The sequence below is a fragment of the Coenobita brevimanus genome, chromosome 110 (genome assembly GCF_032717465.1).
Source record: "Coenobita brevimanus isolate Jiangsu-jjx chromosome 110, ASM3271746v2, whole genome shotgun sequence".
In the NCBI taxonomy this organism is placed as follows: domain Eukaryota; kingdom Metazoa; phylum Arthropoda; class Malacostraca; order Decapoda; family Coenobitidae; genus Coenobita; species Coenobita brevimanus.
Window position 1 is genome coordinate 4,214,051 of NC_137063.1, and position 19,982 is coordinate 4,234,032.

Here is a 19,982-nt window from a genome sequence, read left to right on the forward strand (position 1 = left end):
GATATATGTGTTACTTGTGTTACTTTTTTTGTTACGGTCATTGTGACTAATATTTTTTTCTGAATTATTGCAGATTCTTTTGAAAGAACATTTTAAGCTTATAAGTAAGTGAGAAAAGTTACAATGACGCAAGGCCCTATAAAAATAAGATTAAGGAGAAAACGTCATATAGCTTTCGTGGATATATTATAGAGTTAGACAGATATGTATATGAATATAGATATAGATATAGATATAGATATAGATATACTGTAGATTAAGATATATACAATATGTCCTTTTTTCCTCCAATGTCTTTGTTGACAACGGGTAGGTCCTATTCAGTCCCAAACGTCTGGCTGCCATCACCACCACCACCATCCTTGCCTGCACCACCACCACCACCACCACCACCATCCTTGCCTCCACCACCACCACCACCACCACCATCCTTGCCTCCACCACCACCACCACCACCACCATCCTTGCCTCCACCACCACCTCCACCACCACCAACACTACCATCATCATTACCATCATCATCTCTTCCACCACCATCACCAGTACAACCACCATTATCACCACAACTACCATCACCATCATCATCACCATCATCACCACTACCAGTACCATCACCACCTCCGTCATTATCATCATCATCAAAATTACTATCACCACTACCGCCACCATCACCACCACCAACACCTACCTCATCACCACCATCACCACTACCAGTACTATCACCACCCCCATCATTACCACCATCATCATCATTACTATCACCACCACCACCACCACCACCATCACAACTATTATCATCATTACAACCCCCACCACCACAACGATCATCATCACCATCATCACCATCATCATCATCATCATCATCATCACCATCTCTGTTTGTTTGTCTGTGTCCGTCTGTGGCAGTGTTTGTAAATGCTGGACCTGTTTCTGTGTCTGTGTTGATGTCTTTGTCTTGATCTACGTCTGTGTATCTGCCTACGCCTGTCTGTTTTGCCTGTCTTTCTGTCTGCCTTTATGTCAATGTGTTTCTCTCTGTATGAAGGGATGTCTGTGCTTGTGTCTGTCTGTGTCTGTCTGTTATCTGTCTACCTGTTAGTGCATGTGTATGTGGGGGGACGCAAATCTATAGTACGTGTGTGTGTGTGTGTGTGTGTGTGTGTGTGTGTGTGTGTGTGTGTGTGTGTGTGTGAGGGGGCACATGTTCAGTACTTGTGTGTGTGTGTGTGTGTGTGTGTGTGAGTGTGTGTATCCGCAGTATAAAGCCTCATTCTCAAGCCACCCCTCCTTGACTCAGTTCTTTGCCTGCCACCGCGGATGATGGTGTGTTGTGTGGCACTGTCCCTGGCCCTGATGGTGGCACTGGCACCACGACCGTCAACGCCAGCCGCCACCAGCCCTAATGCCACTCAGGAGTTCAACCAAACCATCACAGACGCTGCCCAGGAGGCAATGCTCGACGACATAGCCTTCTCTCACGGTAAGGTTCGCTCCGGTACTCCCAGGAGTTTTTTTTTTCCTAATTTTATCCTCTTATCTTTAGACGTTCAAGTAAGGAAAGATTTCTTATGACAGTATATTTTCATATATATATATATATATATATATATATATATATATATATATATATATATGTAATATATATATATATATATGTATATATATATATATATATATATATATTATATATATATATATGTATATGTTTGTGCATATATAGATAAATAAATATCTACCTATCTCTGTCTATCTATCTATCTATCTATCTGCAAGTCCACTGCTGAACAAAGGTCTCCCCGAACCCCCTCCACGAATTCCCTGACTGAGCGAATCTCTGCCACATTTGCCTGCAAACTTCTCTATCTCATCTCTCCACCTCCTCTCTGGCCACTTTCTGCTGCGCTTACAGTCTCTTGGAGTTGTCAGTCAACCTCTTGCTCCATCTGTTATCCCTTATCCTTGCAACGTGACCTGCTCACCTCCATTGCTGTTCTTTTATAACTTCAATAATGTCTTTGACGTTAGTCTGCTCTTTCACCCAAGTTGATCTTTTCCTGTCTCTTCAAGATGTTCCCAACACTGACCTTTCCAGTGCTCTTTGAGAACGGATTAGTTGATTTTCCATCGATTTTGTCAGTTTCCAGGTCTCACAACCGTACTTCATAGCTGGGATTATACATTCGTTATATACTTTTCGTTTCATACAAACTGGTAAGCTGCTTTTCATAATGTCTTTATGTTTACCGTAAGCTTTCCATCCAATTGCAATGCGTCTTTTTACTTTGCTATCATGGTTTCTCCTTAGTTTTAGTATTTGCCCCAAGTAATTGTACTCCTCGACTTCTTCAAATATTTCTTCGCTTATTCTTATGCTCTTTGGTGTATTTGGAATAAATATTACTCTAGTTTTACTCCGGTTTATCTTTAGCCCTATTACGAGACTTTCTCTGTTCAGGTCATTTAACATTTCTTCCAATGCCTCTGCTGTTTCTGAGATTAGGACAGTGTCATCTGCAAATATTAAATGGTTAAGCTTCTCTCCATCTATGCTTATTCTTTTGTTTTTCCAGTCTAGCTTTCTGAAAATACTTCCTAGGCATGCTGTAAATAATATTGGTGAAACTGTACCTCCCTGACGCACGGCTTTCTCAGTCTTAATTTTTCCCCAGAATTTATGTAATTTAACTGTAGCAGTTCCCTTTTCATATATATGTTTTTGAGCAGTTTTACAATGTTCTCATTTACTCCTTGTTCTCGCAATACATTTATAATTGCTATGTGCTTCACTAAGTCGAAAGCCTTTTCGTAATCTGATATATTTGTATCTGAAATATATTTATATCTATACCTATATCTGTCTATCTATCTATACCTATACCTATCTATCTATCTATCTATCTATCTGCCGTATCTATCTACCTACCGGTATCTATAAGTGAAGTCAAGGATGGTAGATACCGTTGTTCAAACCTCTCCCTCTCCTTTATTATTTGCAACATGATATTTAGATTTGTTTCATTGTCCCTCAAGCTTTTTAATTTCTAGCCAGATATTTCAAACAAATATCTCAAAAAAAAAAAAAAAATCTGCACTCCGCCAGCAGGGACTTTGCTCCATTCTTTAAAAAAAAAAATAATAATAATAATTTTGTCACGATATAATCATCCAGTTTTCTTTATAAATTCCGTAAAGGGTTATATTATACGGAACATTTTTTTTTTTTTTTAACAGAAGTTGAACAGAGGAAGGTGAAACAAATGAATAAAAAATAATCAATACATTTGATTACAAGTGTCCTCCATTCATAAAAAATCTGTAACAGTTGGCCTTGAACAGCCGTGGTTGAAGTGGGGGGAAACCACTCTGGGGAGGCGAGTTGCAAACAGACGCAGTATTCAGAACAAAGAGAGACTGTCTTCACACACCTACGGCGAAAGTACCCAGCCAACTTATAAAGGTTTCTCTCTTTGAAACTCATAGAATGTGATATTGTCTTCATTAAAATGCCGCCCTGTGGCCAAAATCGAAAAATGTCCTCCTTATGGCCAAAATTGAAAATTGTTCAGTAATCAGCTGATGCATCAGCTGATGCAACAGCTGACATGTTTAATCAGCTGAAAATTTCAAGCTGAGCAACTTTGTATTTCATTAGTAAATCGCTCAGAGCTCTCCAAGGGCAGATGTTCGAACTTTCCTTCGAGGGAAAAAAAAAAAAAAAAAAAAAAGGATCTCCAGGTGTACCACTTATGGACCCTTTCTTTTTCGCCGCAGGTAATAAAACTTCCCTTCAGCATATTTTAGGTGAAAACGAAAATGAGTAAAATGGTCTACTCATCTACTGTACAAAGGTTTTGCTACGTACCCCAGCCCCCCCTTTTTTTCTTTACTAGCTCCCTAACTAGTATGTGTATTTGATTTTGGTTATTTGTACAGCCTCCCTCGTGGTTTTTCATTCTGTTTACCAAGTGCATGTCCATAGATCACATAGTTGCGGTATAGGACTTTTTATCTTTTTTACGTACAGGACGAAATTGTTTTTCAATCTCTTATTTCATATTTATTGTATCCAGAGAAAGTAAAGCCCTATCGCTTTTATATCTATCTATCTATCTATATCTGACAGCATGCGTTTCATACGAGTACAACATGCCTTATCCCGAAATTTGGATTATATTAAAAAAAATGAAACATTTTTCTTGTTCTGAGGAGGTCCGGAGAGGTGATATGTTTACGTCGCTTAACACAACGAAATAACTGCTTGGATATGTCTACTAGAGGCAAAACTGTGTTGCAACAATCTGCATATTATTCCTAGCAATACCCGTAACAAAAAAGGAGTAACTCAAATAATTATATTCCTTTCTGATTAACTTAGGCTAGATTTTCGTCCTGTCCAGATTATTTCCTGTAGTTCAGTGGCAGAAAAAAGACGGTACTATGAGTCTGCATCCACTCCATAACAGTTATTCGTGCATAGCATCGTATTCTATCGTTAAACTATCGCTACAACTCCGCTGCATTCAAGATGGAGAGGTGGCAATTTTAGGCCAAGCAAACGGTGCATAACATTTATCAATCTAAACTGTGCCCCAGAGTTTGAACCCCTTGTCTTTTGGTGACAGGTAGGCAGCATCCCACTACTGACGTATCTAACCTGTAGACAAGTTTCCCCTGCCATCACTCTTAAGCTCGTGTTCTCTGTGAGGTAGGAGACTTCGTAGCATCTTTTCCTCGGCGACTGTTTGCGTTTTTTACACCTATAGCATTCTTGTGTATTGTTTCTTTTTAACTGCCCTCAGACAAGGGGGGGGAAACCTTTATACAGAAAACTCTCCTTGATTTTTACCTCAGTGGTGGTGTGGAACAAAAGTCATAATAATTTCATAATTAGTTTCGGAAATACACCAGTTTATATAGAAACCGAGAGAGAAAGAGAAAGCCAGAGACACAGGGTAAGGATCATGGAGCGGGGCTGCAGCGGTGGCCGATGGTCGGTGACATCCTACCTCTATGGTCGGTGACAAGTGGATATGGCAACAGTGGGGGAATCCCAGGTCATCCCGCCTGCCCCACCACAGCGTTCATTTCTCGCTGCGGCTACTATAGCCAGGTTTGTTCCTGATTTCGGCTCAACTGTTTATTCGGTGCCAGACCGAGTCGTACGTGTACAATAACAAGCTGAAGCAGGTCTGTTTGATTTGACTGGAGGGGGTAGACAACAACATCACAGATATGGATGATAATATAGCTGCTTATGCTATGTTATTACTTCTGAAGAAAAAGAAGCAAAAGAAGAAAGGAAGGAAGCGTCTGTGGAGTCGTGAGTGGCTACAGAGAAGGAAAGAAGAGAGTATGGCTTTCAGACTGATGAGGGAGCTAAGAGAAGAAGATCCAGCCAGCCTGAGAAATTGGATTAGGCTAGACCAGGCGCAGTTCCAAGAGCTCCTTACCCTGGTCACTCCAGTCATTGAAAATCAGAATACCAACATGCGTGAAGCAGTGACTGCCAACGAACGCCTAACCTTGACACTTTGTTATTTAGCATCAGGTAAGTTTGTCTGGTACCTTGTTGGGCAGCCCAATTAAGAAGTTTTGGTGTCAACTTCAATTTTTGGGTGAACATTTGTGTGTGTGGGTGGGTGTGTGATTCAGGGATAATACTGATTTCTATTAAAAAAAAATAATCTAACCAACTGAATAACCTATCCTTGAACTGAATCTGAAAGTCATTTCATACAGTGACTGCCCTGGTAATTTATGATGATTGCTGTTGAAAAAGGGGTATTTACCATTTGACACTAAAACTTCTTAAATACTCATCCACATATAGGCCTATTAAAGAAACCAATATGAAGTATTTCCAAATTTTGGTATTTTTGTATATTATGTCCACCTGCAATAATGTGGACTAAGAGCAGATTTTGCAAAATTACGTATTTCCAATACAAAAATGGGAAGAAAAAAATTACTCATCAAAATACACCAGAAAGTGTTGTGGAAGGGGGGCAGGGGGTGTACTGGCTACTTGTAAAAGTTTACCATCCAAGCTACCTTCTTTATGATGAACATAATAGTGAATACAGGTAACTACAGTCTTAGATACTATGAAATATTTTCATATGTAAATTATTCTCACCTCCATTTAGCTGTGAGAGTTCTGGGTATTCTTCCATGAGAGTGGCTGCAATGTTGTTGAAAATCTCCTGCCTCAGCTTGGTTTTGTGATAAAGAGGATCTCTTGGGTCCCACAGACATGGATTCTGCCTCACATATTGAAGTAATGAGGCCTCAGAAGACCGACACCAAGCCATTTTCTTCTTTATGTTTGCCATCACGAATTGTTTTGAAGAGATGTTCACTTGGAGTTTGCTGCACGCTGGTACGCCTTTGTTTTTCGTACTGTGACTGTCTTGCTTTCAGTTTAAACAATAGATTGTATAATATTTGGATACTGTGCCTGTACTTGAATCAATAGCCGACAAAATAGCATTTTTAAACAAATTTTTTTTATTCTCACACAACAGGTCTCTATGATTGTCTTCTCACAATACTGTACAGAGGTCAAGACAGTACTCACTATGTCTGCCACCCTCACATATATATAATATAACTTTTTAATGAGCATTGGCTTGATTAATCATATATAAAAGCTTCACAAATTTCTCAGGTGAAGCATCAGTTGTCAATTCTGCTCCGTAGTATTGCCGAAAATCGGCAATAAAAGACGGACACGACCGACTCACCAAAATATCGGCAATTCTAGCCGAGTTTCAGCCGAGTTTGTGTTGCCGGCTATTTATTGCCGAAAAAAGTGCTCGTGTGACCCGGGCTTTAGGTACATGTATATGACTGGGACGAGGTTGAACGGCTCGCACACCGATAAAATGATGACTGATATTTATCCACATTAGTATTGCTGGGAATTGGTGTGGTGAGGGTTGAGGATTGTACAAAATTCAGCCTGGGCCACCGAGTTTCAAGAAATGGGTAACGTGGCGGCGGCAGCAGCAAAATATTAGGATCTTAAATTCTGATCGTTACTGAAATAGAATCAGTCTTTAAGTTTTAGCGCACGCGCGCACACACACACACACACACACACACACACACTGCTGCTAGGTTACTCGTATTTCATCTCGTTTCTAGGTGACCCAGGCGGAATGTTTACTGGGTGTACACTCGTGGGATGTAGTTCCTGCTCACCTTCCATCTCTGCCCCACGCTGAAGGAAGTCATACCCAAGGCTTCACACTGCAAGAAGATTTGTTGTCTAGGGTTCAAGTGGTAGTTCGGCCTTTGATTGCAAGAGAAACAATTTGCAATGACACTAATACTCGTGCAATCCAAAGCTTCGAACTACTAACAGGTTTTCTCTCTGTGTGTTACCCTGCCTACGACCTCCTCTCAGCCAGGGGTAGCGGTAGAGGATGAGCAGAAACTGTGCTTCACGGGTGTGCGATGGGACTGTGAGATAGGCTTTTTGTCTGGTTTTCATGTAATTATATAGATAACTTTTATTTCAGAATACGAGAGAGGAGACGTGCATGAGGTGTTCAGTCTGTGGGACGTGATGCAGGCGCTGAGGCTGGCCGGGGAAGAGCTGGAACATCTGAGAAATGAACAGACTACCCTGCGACAGAACCAGGACAGTTTACAACAGAGCCTTGCCGTGTTACCAGATTTACAGACATCTGTTGAAAATATGGGCACACTGCAACAGAACCAAACTAGTTTACAAGAAAACCTCGCCGCATTAAAATATTCACATAATAAATTTGTGTCATCAGTTATAGAAAACATGACGACACTGCACGAGAGGCAATTAATTTCGGAAGAAAAGCAAACTATTTTTCAACAATCACAGGCCTCTAGTGAAGAAGCCTTAACTAGAAATGTGACTGGTTTGGAAGATGATTTATTCACTCTCGGGCAGAAGCAGACCAACTTAGAGGAGCAACAACGCAACTTGCAGCAAACACAAGCTTCCATAGGAGAGAGTGTGGCTACATTACAACTTAACCAAGCCAACTACCAATCCCTTCAGCACCAGCTCACCCTCCATGAATCAGCACAGGCCACGTTGGAAAGCAGCTTGGCCTCCGTTCAAAGCACCCTTGCCGGACTGGAGAAAAAATTGGCCCATCTACAAGACCACGGTTAGTATTGCTTATTAGTGAACACTGCCACTACTTTTCTTCATCTTCACAATTAAGTACTGTTTCTTAACAAGCAGTGATTATTAAGAACATACACATACAATGATTTTGCCAGACCCTCCCAGGGGCTGGTCCTAGAAATGCTTTTGCCACTGAGTTACTGAGGGATGAACTTCGACACATCGGTGGATTCAGTGGATAGTGTACCCCTAGTTTTTAAAAGTATCTTCTGCAGCCTCCAAGACCCTCCTTACATACATATATATATATATATATATATATATATATATATATATATATATATATATATATATATATACTGTAGGGTGGTAAGGTGGAGTAAGAGTATACATGTACACCTGTGTGGAATGGGGTTAATACATTTTTGTGGGTTAGGAGGATACACCTTTGTGGGGAGGGATAGGTACACTTTTGAAGAGCGAGAATAGTATACATTTGCAGAGCCAGAATAAAACACCTTTCAGGGGAAAGGCAATACACCGCTGCAGAGTGAGGACAGTACTCCTTTGTTAGGTAGGGATAGTGCATCTTTGCAGGGTGAGAAGAATACTAAACTCCCACCATCTGCGGAAACGAAGTAAGCAGACCCCATCAACTCATTACAGAAACGCTAATGTGTTCACGAATCTCCTGCCTGACTCCAATTTTCACAGACGATAAGGTTTTTAACGACATACCGAACTATACAGAGGCAACACAGATGTAGGCCATTGACATTGAAGTGATTTAGAGAAACAATGCTACCACTACCACTAACACAACTATCATCACTACTATCCCTTATCCTGGCACAACTATCATTACTCTCACAACTGCCATCACTACCACTGCCACAACTACTTTCACTTCCACTGCACAGTCATACCCATTACTACAATTACTGCCATTGCCACAGCTACCATTACTATCACAATTACCATCACCACAATATCACTACCAGAACGATCACCATTATACTTATCATCACTCCCACCACAACAGCCACAACTACCATCATCAGTACCACTACCACGGCAACCATTAGTCCCTGTGTAAATGGTGAACAAGTCTCGTTTGGCTCGTGTGTGAAAAATGCTTGAGTAGAGGGTTGAAATAACAGTCCTGAGCAAAAGTTTCGACATTTCTTTGTCGATTGTGGAAGTGGAAAGTGTTATGTGAACGGTTTCGTGTGGTTGCGATAGGAAACACACAACAGCTGAGTATGGGAAGGAAGGACGCTCTCTGTCGTTTAGGTGGGGGTGTTGGGGATGAGAAATGTGGAAGGTAGGACACAATACCCGTGGAGGATTGTCAGGAACTTTTGTCCAAGAGTGTATCTGTAAAAGACGTCGGTATACTAGTGCTAATCAGTTTACACACAATTACAAACTCATGCCGCAGATCTGGTAAAATTTGTGCACGACGGTCAAGAGTTCTACGTGCACACTGCGAATCGGATGAACTGGCGCACGGCCTTGTCCTGGTGTTACAGTCGCTACGGAGGCAGCCTGGCACAACCCAAGAGGAACATGCACCGCTTCATTGCACAGGTCGCTGCCCGGATCCAAGGTAGGAATTTGGAAGCCTATCGCCTCTAGCTTAACTTAACGTAATCTAACCTAGCCAGTGGATGAGTGCGAGTCAGAAATGGGGTAATAAAGAAGATATTGATGATAATGGTTTGGTAACTGATGTCCTTCAAGCTGAACGATTATCAAAGATATGGAGAATACTGTTGGTTGGGTGGGAGTGGGAAATAGGGTGATGATGGTGGTGATGATGATGATGATGATGATGATGACTATATTCTTGTCTTTTGTGCAGAACCATCATCAGTGTGGCTGGGTGTAAGTGATGTTGGGGAAGAGGGCAGGTGGAAGACGACTGATGGTACAGACGTGGCTCACCTGATACCTTGGGGCACAGGTGAGCCCAACAATGGCGGATGGCTGGGATCTCCAGAGGACTGTTTGGAGCTGCGCATTCGTGGAGGAGGAAGAGGATATGGAAATGATGAGGGTTGTTATGAAGCACGTCACTTCGTGTGTGAACGTCCACTGTAAACTTCAGTCACACATGAATGATGATATGAATTCAAGTACATCGTGTATTGTCAGTAATATTACCCACACCTCTGTTCCTAAAGTTTCACCCTCCAACCACCTTCCCTTCCAACCAGCTCTCTCTCTCTCTTTCTCTCTCTCTCTCTCTCTCCCCATCTCTCTCGTTCTCTCTCTCTCTCTCTCCTACATCTAGAGAGTATGCAATTCTGTATAGGACCTAGAACCAAGAGAGGACCGTGAGTTCTGTGTGGTCTGTGTATTTGTGTATCCAATTGACCAACAGAGAGAATACTGTAAGAGTGTGTTCAGTAATTATCCTTTCCAGTCCAAAGCGTATATTTTACTCTCGCTGCCACCAGACGATTTTATTCAGCTTACGGGAGACTTTCGTAGCTGGAGGGGTTAGAGACAGCCTTCATCAACCCCACTGCTCCCTCCTGAGTTGAAATAAACCGTCTGGGGACACCAAAAAGGAAGAAAACCAAAGTAACCCCTACAGTAGGGTGAGGTCTGACTAAAGATTTATTGCTGCTGATTCCAGACGATTTTATTAAGCTTACGAAACACCTCCCTCAGCTGAAGAAAATCGTCCGGAGATGGCAAGAGCAAAATAAAAAAAGCCATCAGCGTATAGGGAAGATATCAACCCCTTCAGTGAATTTTTTTTATCAACTTCTCTACTAGCTAACTTCAGACGGTTTTATAGAGCTGGGTGAACCTTTAGAGCCTCTGTGTTTTTACCCTCAACCCCCTTGCGGTCCAGATAGTATTCAACTCTAGCTCACGGCAGGCGATTTTATTCATCTGAGAGCGAAGCCTGGGACCCTGGAGTGTGGTATTCGGACTTAGGAAGTCTCGTAACACCTCTTCCTTGGCGATTCATTTTGCATATACATCAAATTTTACACGATCGCGTCCCCGTCCCAACTGTGATACGTTTTCTTTCTTTCTTTCTTTCTTTTCTTTTTTTCAGGACGAACTTAAGGAAATGTTCTACTCTCTTCTTCCCTTGTTCTTCCTCCCACACTAGATAACAGATGTGACGATTTTCTGCTCGTACCCAGGAACTGTTTTAAGACGAAAGAACGCCAGACAGGGAAGGACTCTAATGCCGTTTCACCATCCTGAGAAAAAAAAAAAAATCTAACCCTCTAATGATCAACACAGCTCTACGCCAGAGAACGCCAAACTTAATTTATTTAGTTATTTGTTTTTATTTTTATTTATTTATTTCCCTATTTTTTATTTATTTATTTTAAGCGTGAGTGGAAGCCTGGGAGACCCGATCCTATAATCAGTCTGTCGTGGTTTGAATCAGTTGAAGAGGGAGATATGCAGACTAAATCGCTATGGAAGAGGTGTTACGGAATCTTCAGTAGCTTAGAAAACAATCTGGTGTCATATGTAAACTAAATCGCTAAGGAAGAGGTGTTAGGTGTCAGAAAATAGGGGTGCTGGTGATAGTTCTGCCACTGATGTGTTTTGTATTTGTTTCTGCATTCTGTCTTGTCTCTGATGTTGAGGGTTGGGATGAGAATGACGACGACGACGATGATGGTGGTGGTGGTGGTGGTGGTAGTGGTGGCGGTGGTAGTGATGATGATGATGATGGTGGCGGTGGCGGTGGCGGTAGTGATGATGATAATGATGGTGTTGTGGCGGTGGTGGTAGTGATGATGATGATGATGATGATGGTGGCGGTGGTAGTAATGATGATGATAATGGTGATGGTGGCGGTGGTAGTAATGATGATGATAATGATGGTGGTGGCGGCGGTGGTAATAATAGTGATGATGGTGGTGGTTGTAGTAATGGTGATGGTGGCGACAATAATGATGATAATGATGACGCAGACAATTAAGATAGTGATGACGACGACGACGACAACTTGACCATAATGATGATGAGGGTGATAATGGTGGAGGTGATGAAAAGGATGCTGATGCTGATGATGAAGATGGCGATATTTGACTTTAAAAAAAATGCCCCAATAACGCCAAACAGCCATAAGAAATAAACCCGGACAAATTCAACCCAGCTCCACCTTAACCTAACCAAACCAAACCAAACCCAGCCTAACGCAATCTAGGTGGAATGGAAATCTAGCTCAACTCACTGGAAACCTGGGATGCTTGAAGATTGAAGTCGTCGCCCATTATACATACATCTGACTCCTTCCGTATATCTTAATCTAAGTTATCCTTACGCCTACCTAGTTTCTAAGAACATACTTCATTCTTATAGACGGTGTTACCTCGATCAAGTAAAAATGGAAAATTTACCCCTTCAAATATAAACGTTTTCTTCTATAAAAGCAGTAAGAGAAAATGTACTCTCTATCAAAATAAGTAAAAGCATTCGTTGTTGAATGCTGTGAAGAGTATGTACGATGGTGCGAAGGCTGCAGGGTTAGAGAAAGAACAGAGAAATTAGTTGGAGAAGAACAGGGAGGCTTTAGGAAGGGAAGAGGTTGTGTAGATCAGATATTCATTCTTAGATCTTTAGTGGAAAAGTTTCTAGAGAAGGGAAAGAAGTTGTATGCGGCTTTCATGGATTTGGAGAAAGCATATGACAGGGTGGATAGACAAGAATTGTGGAAAGTGTTAAGAATATATGGAGTAGATGGGAAGTTGTTGAATGCTGTGAAGAGTATGTACGATGGTGCGAAGGTTGCAGTGCGTGTGGATGGTGAACTAAGTGAATTTTCCTCTTTGAAAGTTGGGTTGAAACAGGGATGTCATGTCTCCATGGTTGTTCAATCTGTACATGGATGGGGGTAATAAAAGAGGTATATACAATGTAGGGTAGTGGACGCTGGAGTGGCCCTGGTGAGAGAAGATAGTGTTTGGAAACTCCCTGTACTGTTGTTTGCAGATGATACTGTGTTGTTGAGTGAAGACGATGGTGAGCTGCAAGGCCTGGTGGATGAGTTTGGGAGAGTGTGTAAGAAACGGAATCTAAAGGTGAATGTAGGGAAGAGTAAAGTGATGGTCTTTGAGAGAGGTGAAGTCAGTGAATGTACAGCGAGGTTGGATGGTGAGGAATTGGAAAATGTGAGTACGTTTAAGTACTTGGGTAGTGTGATGAGTGAGGATGGAGGTTTGGAGGGTGAAGTGCTTGAAAGGGTACAGCAGGGAAGAAAGCTTGCTGGTTCTTTGAAAGCAGTGATAAGAACAGGGAAGTGAGCACGGAAGTGAAAAAGTTACTACACGACAGTATTGTGATACCAACTCTAATGTATGGAAGTGAAGCTTGGACGTTGTTGGAAGGACACAAGTCAAGAGTGAGAGCAGTGGAAATGAGTTATTTAAGAGGAGCCTGTGGAGTCACGTGGAGAGACAGGCTGACGAATGAGGATATAAAGGAGCGTTGTGGTGTGGATGTGGATGTGATAGGAAGCGTTATGAGGAACACACTGAGGTGGTTTGGCCATGTGGAGAGGATGGAGGGTGAAAGACTGACGAATAGTGTGTATGTGAGTGAGTTGGAGGGGGGAAGAGGGAGCGGGAGGCCGAGGATGAGATGGAGGGATGGGGTGGAGAGGTATATGAGAGAGGGGGGTTTGAGTTTGAAGCAGGGCAGTGAAATGGCGGGGGACAGGGCGACTTGGAGGCGATTTGTTTGTGGCCACTCCAAACGGGATTGAGGCGTCTGGCAATAGATAGATAGATAGATAGATTCGTTGTTGAGGAATTACAGTCAGAATTAGTTAACCTTCAATAAAAATATGAGACTACGATAAGGCTATGCACTGTCATCTCTCCTCTCTCTCTCTCTCTCTCTCTCTCCTTATCAAGCTTTGAGAAGCTGAAATGTGAATCTATCCATCCAGTTCTTTTTGCTTCATCAAGAGCGTAGGTACCCTGGGCTAGGTTACACTGTCCCGACATTTTAAGGCCAGAGTGACCCTGAGTGGCATTATATAAACAATAAACTCGTAATATCTTGCACGTAAACCCTTTGGGATCCATCTGATTGAAAGACCCGAGGGATTATTTGGCTGTCATGGTTACCACCCAACATCGTAGGCCCATAAATAGATTCCTAGTCTACTGGAAACCATTTAGCTTGTCATGCAGTGTAGAGTCGCCTAAGGATAGCACTGCGTCGAGTGAGTGGATGGTGGGCGCCCCCTTCGAAAGGATTTAATGTCAAGGAAATACAGAAAAAATTTATTTTTTATATACTGGTAGCCTATGATTTAATATATTTCTTTTGGAAGGCAGGAAAAATAATTCTTTTTTTATACATCCGTCATATAACACCCACACCTTTATCACCTTTACATACCGCCGCTTGGGCACTAAAATCCACTATCCCTGATTATGCCACGGCTGTCTCATTTAAGACAGGTGTGGCGGGATTAGCATGGGATGATGTATGGATGGGTGTTGCAGAAGATCACTTAATCCTTTTAGCTTGGGGACGGTCTCTCTCTCTCTCTCTCTCTCTCTCTCTCTCTCTCTCTCTCGATAGCTGCACGTAATACTCTACAACTGAACTCTTATGAATACAACTGGGACGCCTAAACGTAGTAGAACACCAGGTGTGTGATTGTTGGTCATATGATTACCACCCAACGTAGTACATGATTTCCTGGCGTTCTAGTACAGGAAAGCAATTGGACCATCACGCACTGTAAGGCACCGTTCCCCCCCCCCCCTCCTTTTTTAGGGGATCCCATTTATGGACCTTGAATCATGACCTTGACCCATTTCTTTTTTTTTAATTGAGGGTGGGGTGAAGAAGGGAAAAGGGCAAGTATAATTATTAGATTTTACAAAGTCAAAAGACCTGTACGTAAAGAAAAAAAAAATCATGGTTCACTGTATTTATTTTCCATTTCATATTCAGTACAAACGGAAGCACTGCAACTTTTACAACATATTCTCAGCTTAATATAGTCTGCCAAAAAAGTCGTGTCTTCGTTCCGAACCCAGTAAATATTCGAACAGATAAGTGGAAGCAGCAGGGATAGCTTCACAAGTCTGGTAACTGTATCAGACCAGTCGGTGGTGGGGGTGAGTGGATTGGGGGTGGAGGTCGGGGAGTGGGGGGGGGATGTGCTGTAATTATTGTTGGCAGTGTAATCTGTAATTTTTGTTGGCAGTGTAGTCTAGCAATACACCGCACAGTAAAAGCGCTAAATGTGATATTACACTTGATTTAATGCCTGTAAATAGTGAAATGTATCGTTAACCTGAAGTAATGTCTATAACTTGTAGCCAGTCAAGCGTTAGCAGAAATGACGAGGTGCTGTCCCCCCTCCCCACCTTCCTGCCGCCCCCCTCCGCCAGGCATCAGCTAGCCACATAACATGGGAATAAAGGACAGACAGCTGTGTTTTTACTGTATGTTTACCTTTTGAACATGACAGGATATATTACATACCACTACCGTGTGTGGTGTGGCACAGTAATAACGAGAAAAGCATTTGTTTCCACAAGTGGTTAATGTTTTGGTAAAGGGGTAAGAGAAACCTGGCCACAGGTGTTGCGCACGGTGATGACACCCAGATATACCCCCACCAGCAAATAGTTATAGCTTCACAGTCATTTAATTATCTATATTGGGAAACAGAAAAAGTAGAGGGGAGATTCATGTTGTCACTAACAAATGTTGTTTTATATTATCACAATCATGGCGTTCCATTAAATTCCAGACACTCGTTATGAAATGTATTCCACACTCATTCCGTCCTCTGAAGTATTCCAAATATCAAAGATGAATTAGACATGACAGCCCATGCATATGAAACTGCAGTATATTTTGATTAACTGTAAACTCATGATGATGCATATGTAGATGTTTAGCGACATATTAGTGATAAAAATTGACTATAACCCTATTACCCAGTATGTTATTCCCAACAGCTTGCACCCTACGGTAATGCATGGTATATAAAACATGACAGCACACACACCGTCCACTACCCCACCTCCACCCCGAATCCTCTCACTCACACCCCCAATCCACTCACCCACACCCCCAATCCACTCACCCCCACCACCGTCTGGTCTGACACAGTTACCAGACTTGTGAAGCTATCCCTGCTGCTTCCACTTATCTGTTCGAATTTTTACGGGGTTTGGAACGAAGACACGACTTTTTTGGCTGACAATACACAGATAAACATATACTAATTTACCAACAGAGGATAAATAAATGTGGTATGTTTCCTGCCACTACAAACGAAACTGCTCGAAAGGCGGATTGGGTGTCAACCGAGACGCGTATGATTCAGAGCTGACATCTCCTAAATGCAAGTACAGAATTCACCAATATATCCACAGCATTTACTAAGACCTTCAAATCACACTATATATTGGTTGACTGTTTTTATGTAGCTGATAATTCAACAAATGCTATTTTTATATAGAAAAGTATAAAATACAAGCTGGTGACATATTTGGGAACTGGACACGTACGATGTTTCTGAGGACTTGGCTTCCCCAACAAAAATTTGTAGAGCCACCGGAACAGAGCTGTTAAAAGTGCCTGACATTGTTACTTAAGATGGCATAGTTTGATTCGTTTACAAAATCTTACACAAGTTTAATTTTACACAAATTATACAATTTCCACGTTAAATTTTACACAAGCTAAATTTTTACACGGGTTAAATTGTCGTGACGTGAATGTACTCAAGTATATATATATATATATATATATATATATATATATATATATATATATATATATATATATATATATATATATATATATATATATATATATCGTTCATAGTGTACTCAGGTCGTACAGTTAAAAGTAAGCACTAAATCTCAGTTAAGTCCAAGTTATAAGTGAATTAAGTATTTGGTGCGCTATGTGTGGCATTGGCAGATGTGAAAAATGTTGTGAAACGATGAAATAGGAAGAGATCAAGTGTGGGTGAAACGTGTGGAGATGATGCAGTGTTGTGGACAGAAGGCGGTGTAGGTTGGAAATATGTAACAAAGCTTGGGTGAGTGTTATTATAAAAAGTTTGTGAACCAACTGAGTGGTGGGAAGGCATCAGGTGTTGGTGAGGTGTGCGAAGAGATAAGTGTAGAGGAGTGAGTGCAGGGAAGTGTTTGAGTCAGCTGCGTTTTATCAGTAGTGGGAGAAGCCTGTGACTGTGCCCTTATACAGAAAACAAAGGTGAAAAGATCTTGGTATAAGGCTGGTGAGGACTGCAGGAAAGGTATATGGAAGAATAATGATAATAGAGAAGGGAAAGAAAGCACAGAATATCCAGAGAGTGAATAACAGGGTGGCAGGGGATGTGTGGATCAAAGATTTCCAATGAGAGTGGAAACAACTAGCGAAAAGATTGTAAGGTATTTGTGACATTTATGGGTCTGCAAAAAGTGTATAAGATAAAACCAGGAGGATTATTGCAGTATTTACCTGTGTATGGTGTGGACTGAGAGCTGCTGAATGCTGTTAAAAGTTTGTATGATATGGGTGAAGCGTAGTTGTGGGCAGGTGGGCATTTAAATGAGTGGTTTAAGATCAGTGTTGGAGTGAGACAGTGTGACAAGATGTGTGACGTCCGCAGGGCTATTTATTACATACAAGTATTAGAAACCAGTTAACATAAACTTATTGAGTAAAAGAGTCAAAAATATAACCTAGTCCTGTGGCCTATCCCTCTAATTCCCCCAAAATCGCATCACTCCACCCTTCGCTGACCCTCGGCCCGTTCACCACGTTTGGTCAGAATCGGATCAATACTGTAAACCTAACCTATTCCCTGCTTATAATTTATGACATTTTTAGGTAAACAACTGTCAAGGATCAGAGTCAGTGGAGAATGTAGCCCCTCTGTGATAAAGAAAAAAAAAGTGAATGTTGCATTTTAGATCTAGGCCGTTCTGATGAGGAAGAAAAAGAAGAGGAAGAAGAAGACGGAGAAGGAGAAGCAGAAAAAGAAATAGAATAGGAAGAAGAAGAAGAGGAGGAGGAGGAGACGAAGAAGTGGAGGAGGAGGAGGAGGAAAAGGAGAAAAACGAGAAAAGGAAGAAGAAAAAAACAAAAAAAGAACACAAACAAGAAAAACAAGAGGAACAAGAAGGACTCTGGGGTTTAACAAAGTGTGCTACAGCGTTTTAGCTTTATGTTTTAGCTGCTTCCCGAGATGAGGTGTTACGGGGAGGGTGGGGAGGCGTAGCGGTGTGTTTTAGCCTCGTGAGAAGCTACGGAAAATTAGCTGCTAGAGGACGAATATCTAGGCCAAGTTAAGGTGCAAGAACTGAAACCCTGACGTGAAGTGAAACCCTGACATGAAGCGAAACCCTGACGTGAAGTGAATCCCTGACATGAAGTGAAACCCTGACATGAAGTGAAACCCTGACAAGTGAAGCCCTGAGATTAAGTGAAACCCTGAAATGAAGTGAAACCCTGACGTGAAGTGAAACCCTGATATGAAAGTGAAACCCTGATGTGAAGTGAAACCCTGACCTACCCACAACCTCTCGCTCAAAACCATTATCTTACTTTTTTTTTGTACAGATAAAGCAGTACAACAGTGGATAAAAGACTGATATGGCAGATAACAATATGATAATGTATGTTTGTAATTCGTATCACGCTGCTGACGAGAGAGAGAGAGAGAGAGAGAGAGAGAGAGAGAGAGAGAGAGAGAGAGAGAGAGAGAGAGAATGAAGTAAAAATTCTCGATGGTTCCGAAATCCAAGGTCAAAACTCAAATTACGTTCCCAAGAATGTTTATAATGAACACAAAAGGCCTTCAGATATTTTTCTTTTTTATAAGCAATATGTCATTTTACCAGAGAAACTACCTGTCTCTCGATTTATCTATTGCCAGAGGCTTTAATCCTGTAAGAGGTGGCCACAAACAAATCGCCACCACTTCGCCCTGTACTTTGAGTTTTTTTAAAGGTCGAGGCTAAGGCAATGAACAGCGTGGAATCTCATTATGTGACCTGCTAAAGTGGGCTGCGTTGTGACCTGATATCGAAAAGGAAAAAAAATATATAGATCATCCCCGGAATAAGTGTGTGTGTGTGTGTGTGTGTGTGTGTCTTCAGGGAAATAAGGAGGAGGAGGAGGAGGAGGAGGAAGAAGAAGTAGAAGAAGAAGAAGAGGAGGAGGAGGAGGAGGAGGAGGAGAAGAAGAAGAAGAGGAGGAGAAGAAGAAGGAGGAGGAGGAGGCTCTAAAATAATCTTGTTACAAAAACTAATTTCAGGACTAAATATGGCATTGTTACAGAACTCTTTTTAGGACTAACTATGGTATTATCTGGGTTTGCTGTGAGAATTCTGGTTTCATAGTCTCCCCCTGTAGAGTGGAGCGAGTTTTGTTATTATTATTTTTTTTTTTTCGTCTTTATCATCTTAGTACGTGAAATTATCGTTGGATTTACGTGGCTGCAATGAGATGAGAAGTGCGTGTGTGGATATCTATCTTATTTACCTCCGCCAACAAAAGCTGGAGAAGGTTATGTATTCACCCCTGCTTGTCTGTCTGTTTGTCCACAAGATATCTCAGAAAGTTATTGTTGGTCAGTGAATTTTTGTGGATATGTGGGTCATGGGGCCCAGGAGTTGATTAAATTTTGTTGATGAGTTGACTGGCATAGGCGCGTTCTGATTGCTGTGTTCTTGTTATCTGTTCTGAATGATGTTGTTGATGATGATGATAATGAACCTCGAGAATAATGATAATATGAAGGGATAATATAACAAGTAAATCGCCGAGGAAAAGATAGTAAGACGAGAATAGGCTGGGTACAAACGCTGCCCCGGACGATAACGGA

The 19,982-nt window shown here is 41.6% G+C and overlaps 1 protein-coding gene across 2 annotated transcripts; it reads left to right on the forward strand.

Annotated features, from left to right (window-relative positions):
- Positions 1 to 1,305: 1,305 nt before the first annotated feature.
- Positions 1,306 to 10,507, forward strand: LOC145417316 (uncharacterized). Of its 2 annotated transcripts, XM_080285990.1 has the most exons (4): positions 1,306 to 1,480; positions 7,524 to 8,156; positions 9,558 to 9,725; positions 9,981 to 10,507. In XM_080285990.1, the coding sequence occupies exons 1-4, from the start codon at positions 1,318 to 1,320 to the stop codon at positions 10,217 to 10,219; spliced, it is 1,203 nt and encodes a 400-aa protein (XP_080142116.1). In that variant the 5' UTR covers positions 1,306 to 1,317; the 3' UTR covers positions 10,220 to 10,507. The 2 variants fall into 2 exon arrangements, with proteins under 2 accessions (XP_080142116.1, XP_080142117.1); XM_080285991.1 differs by lacking the exon at positions 9,558 to 9,725.
- Positions 10,508 to 19,982: the final 9,475 nt, after the last annotated feature.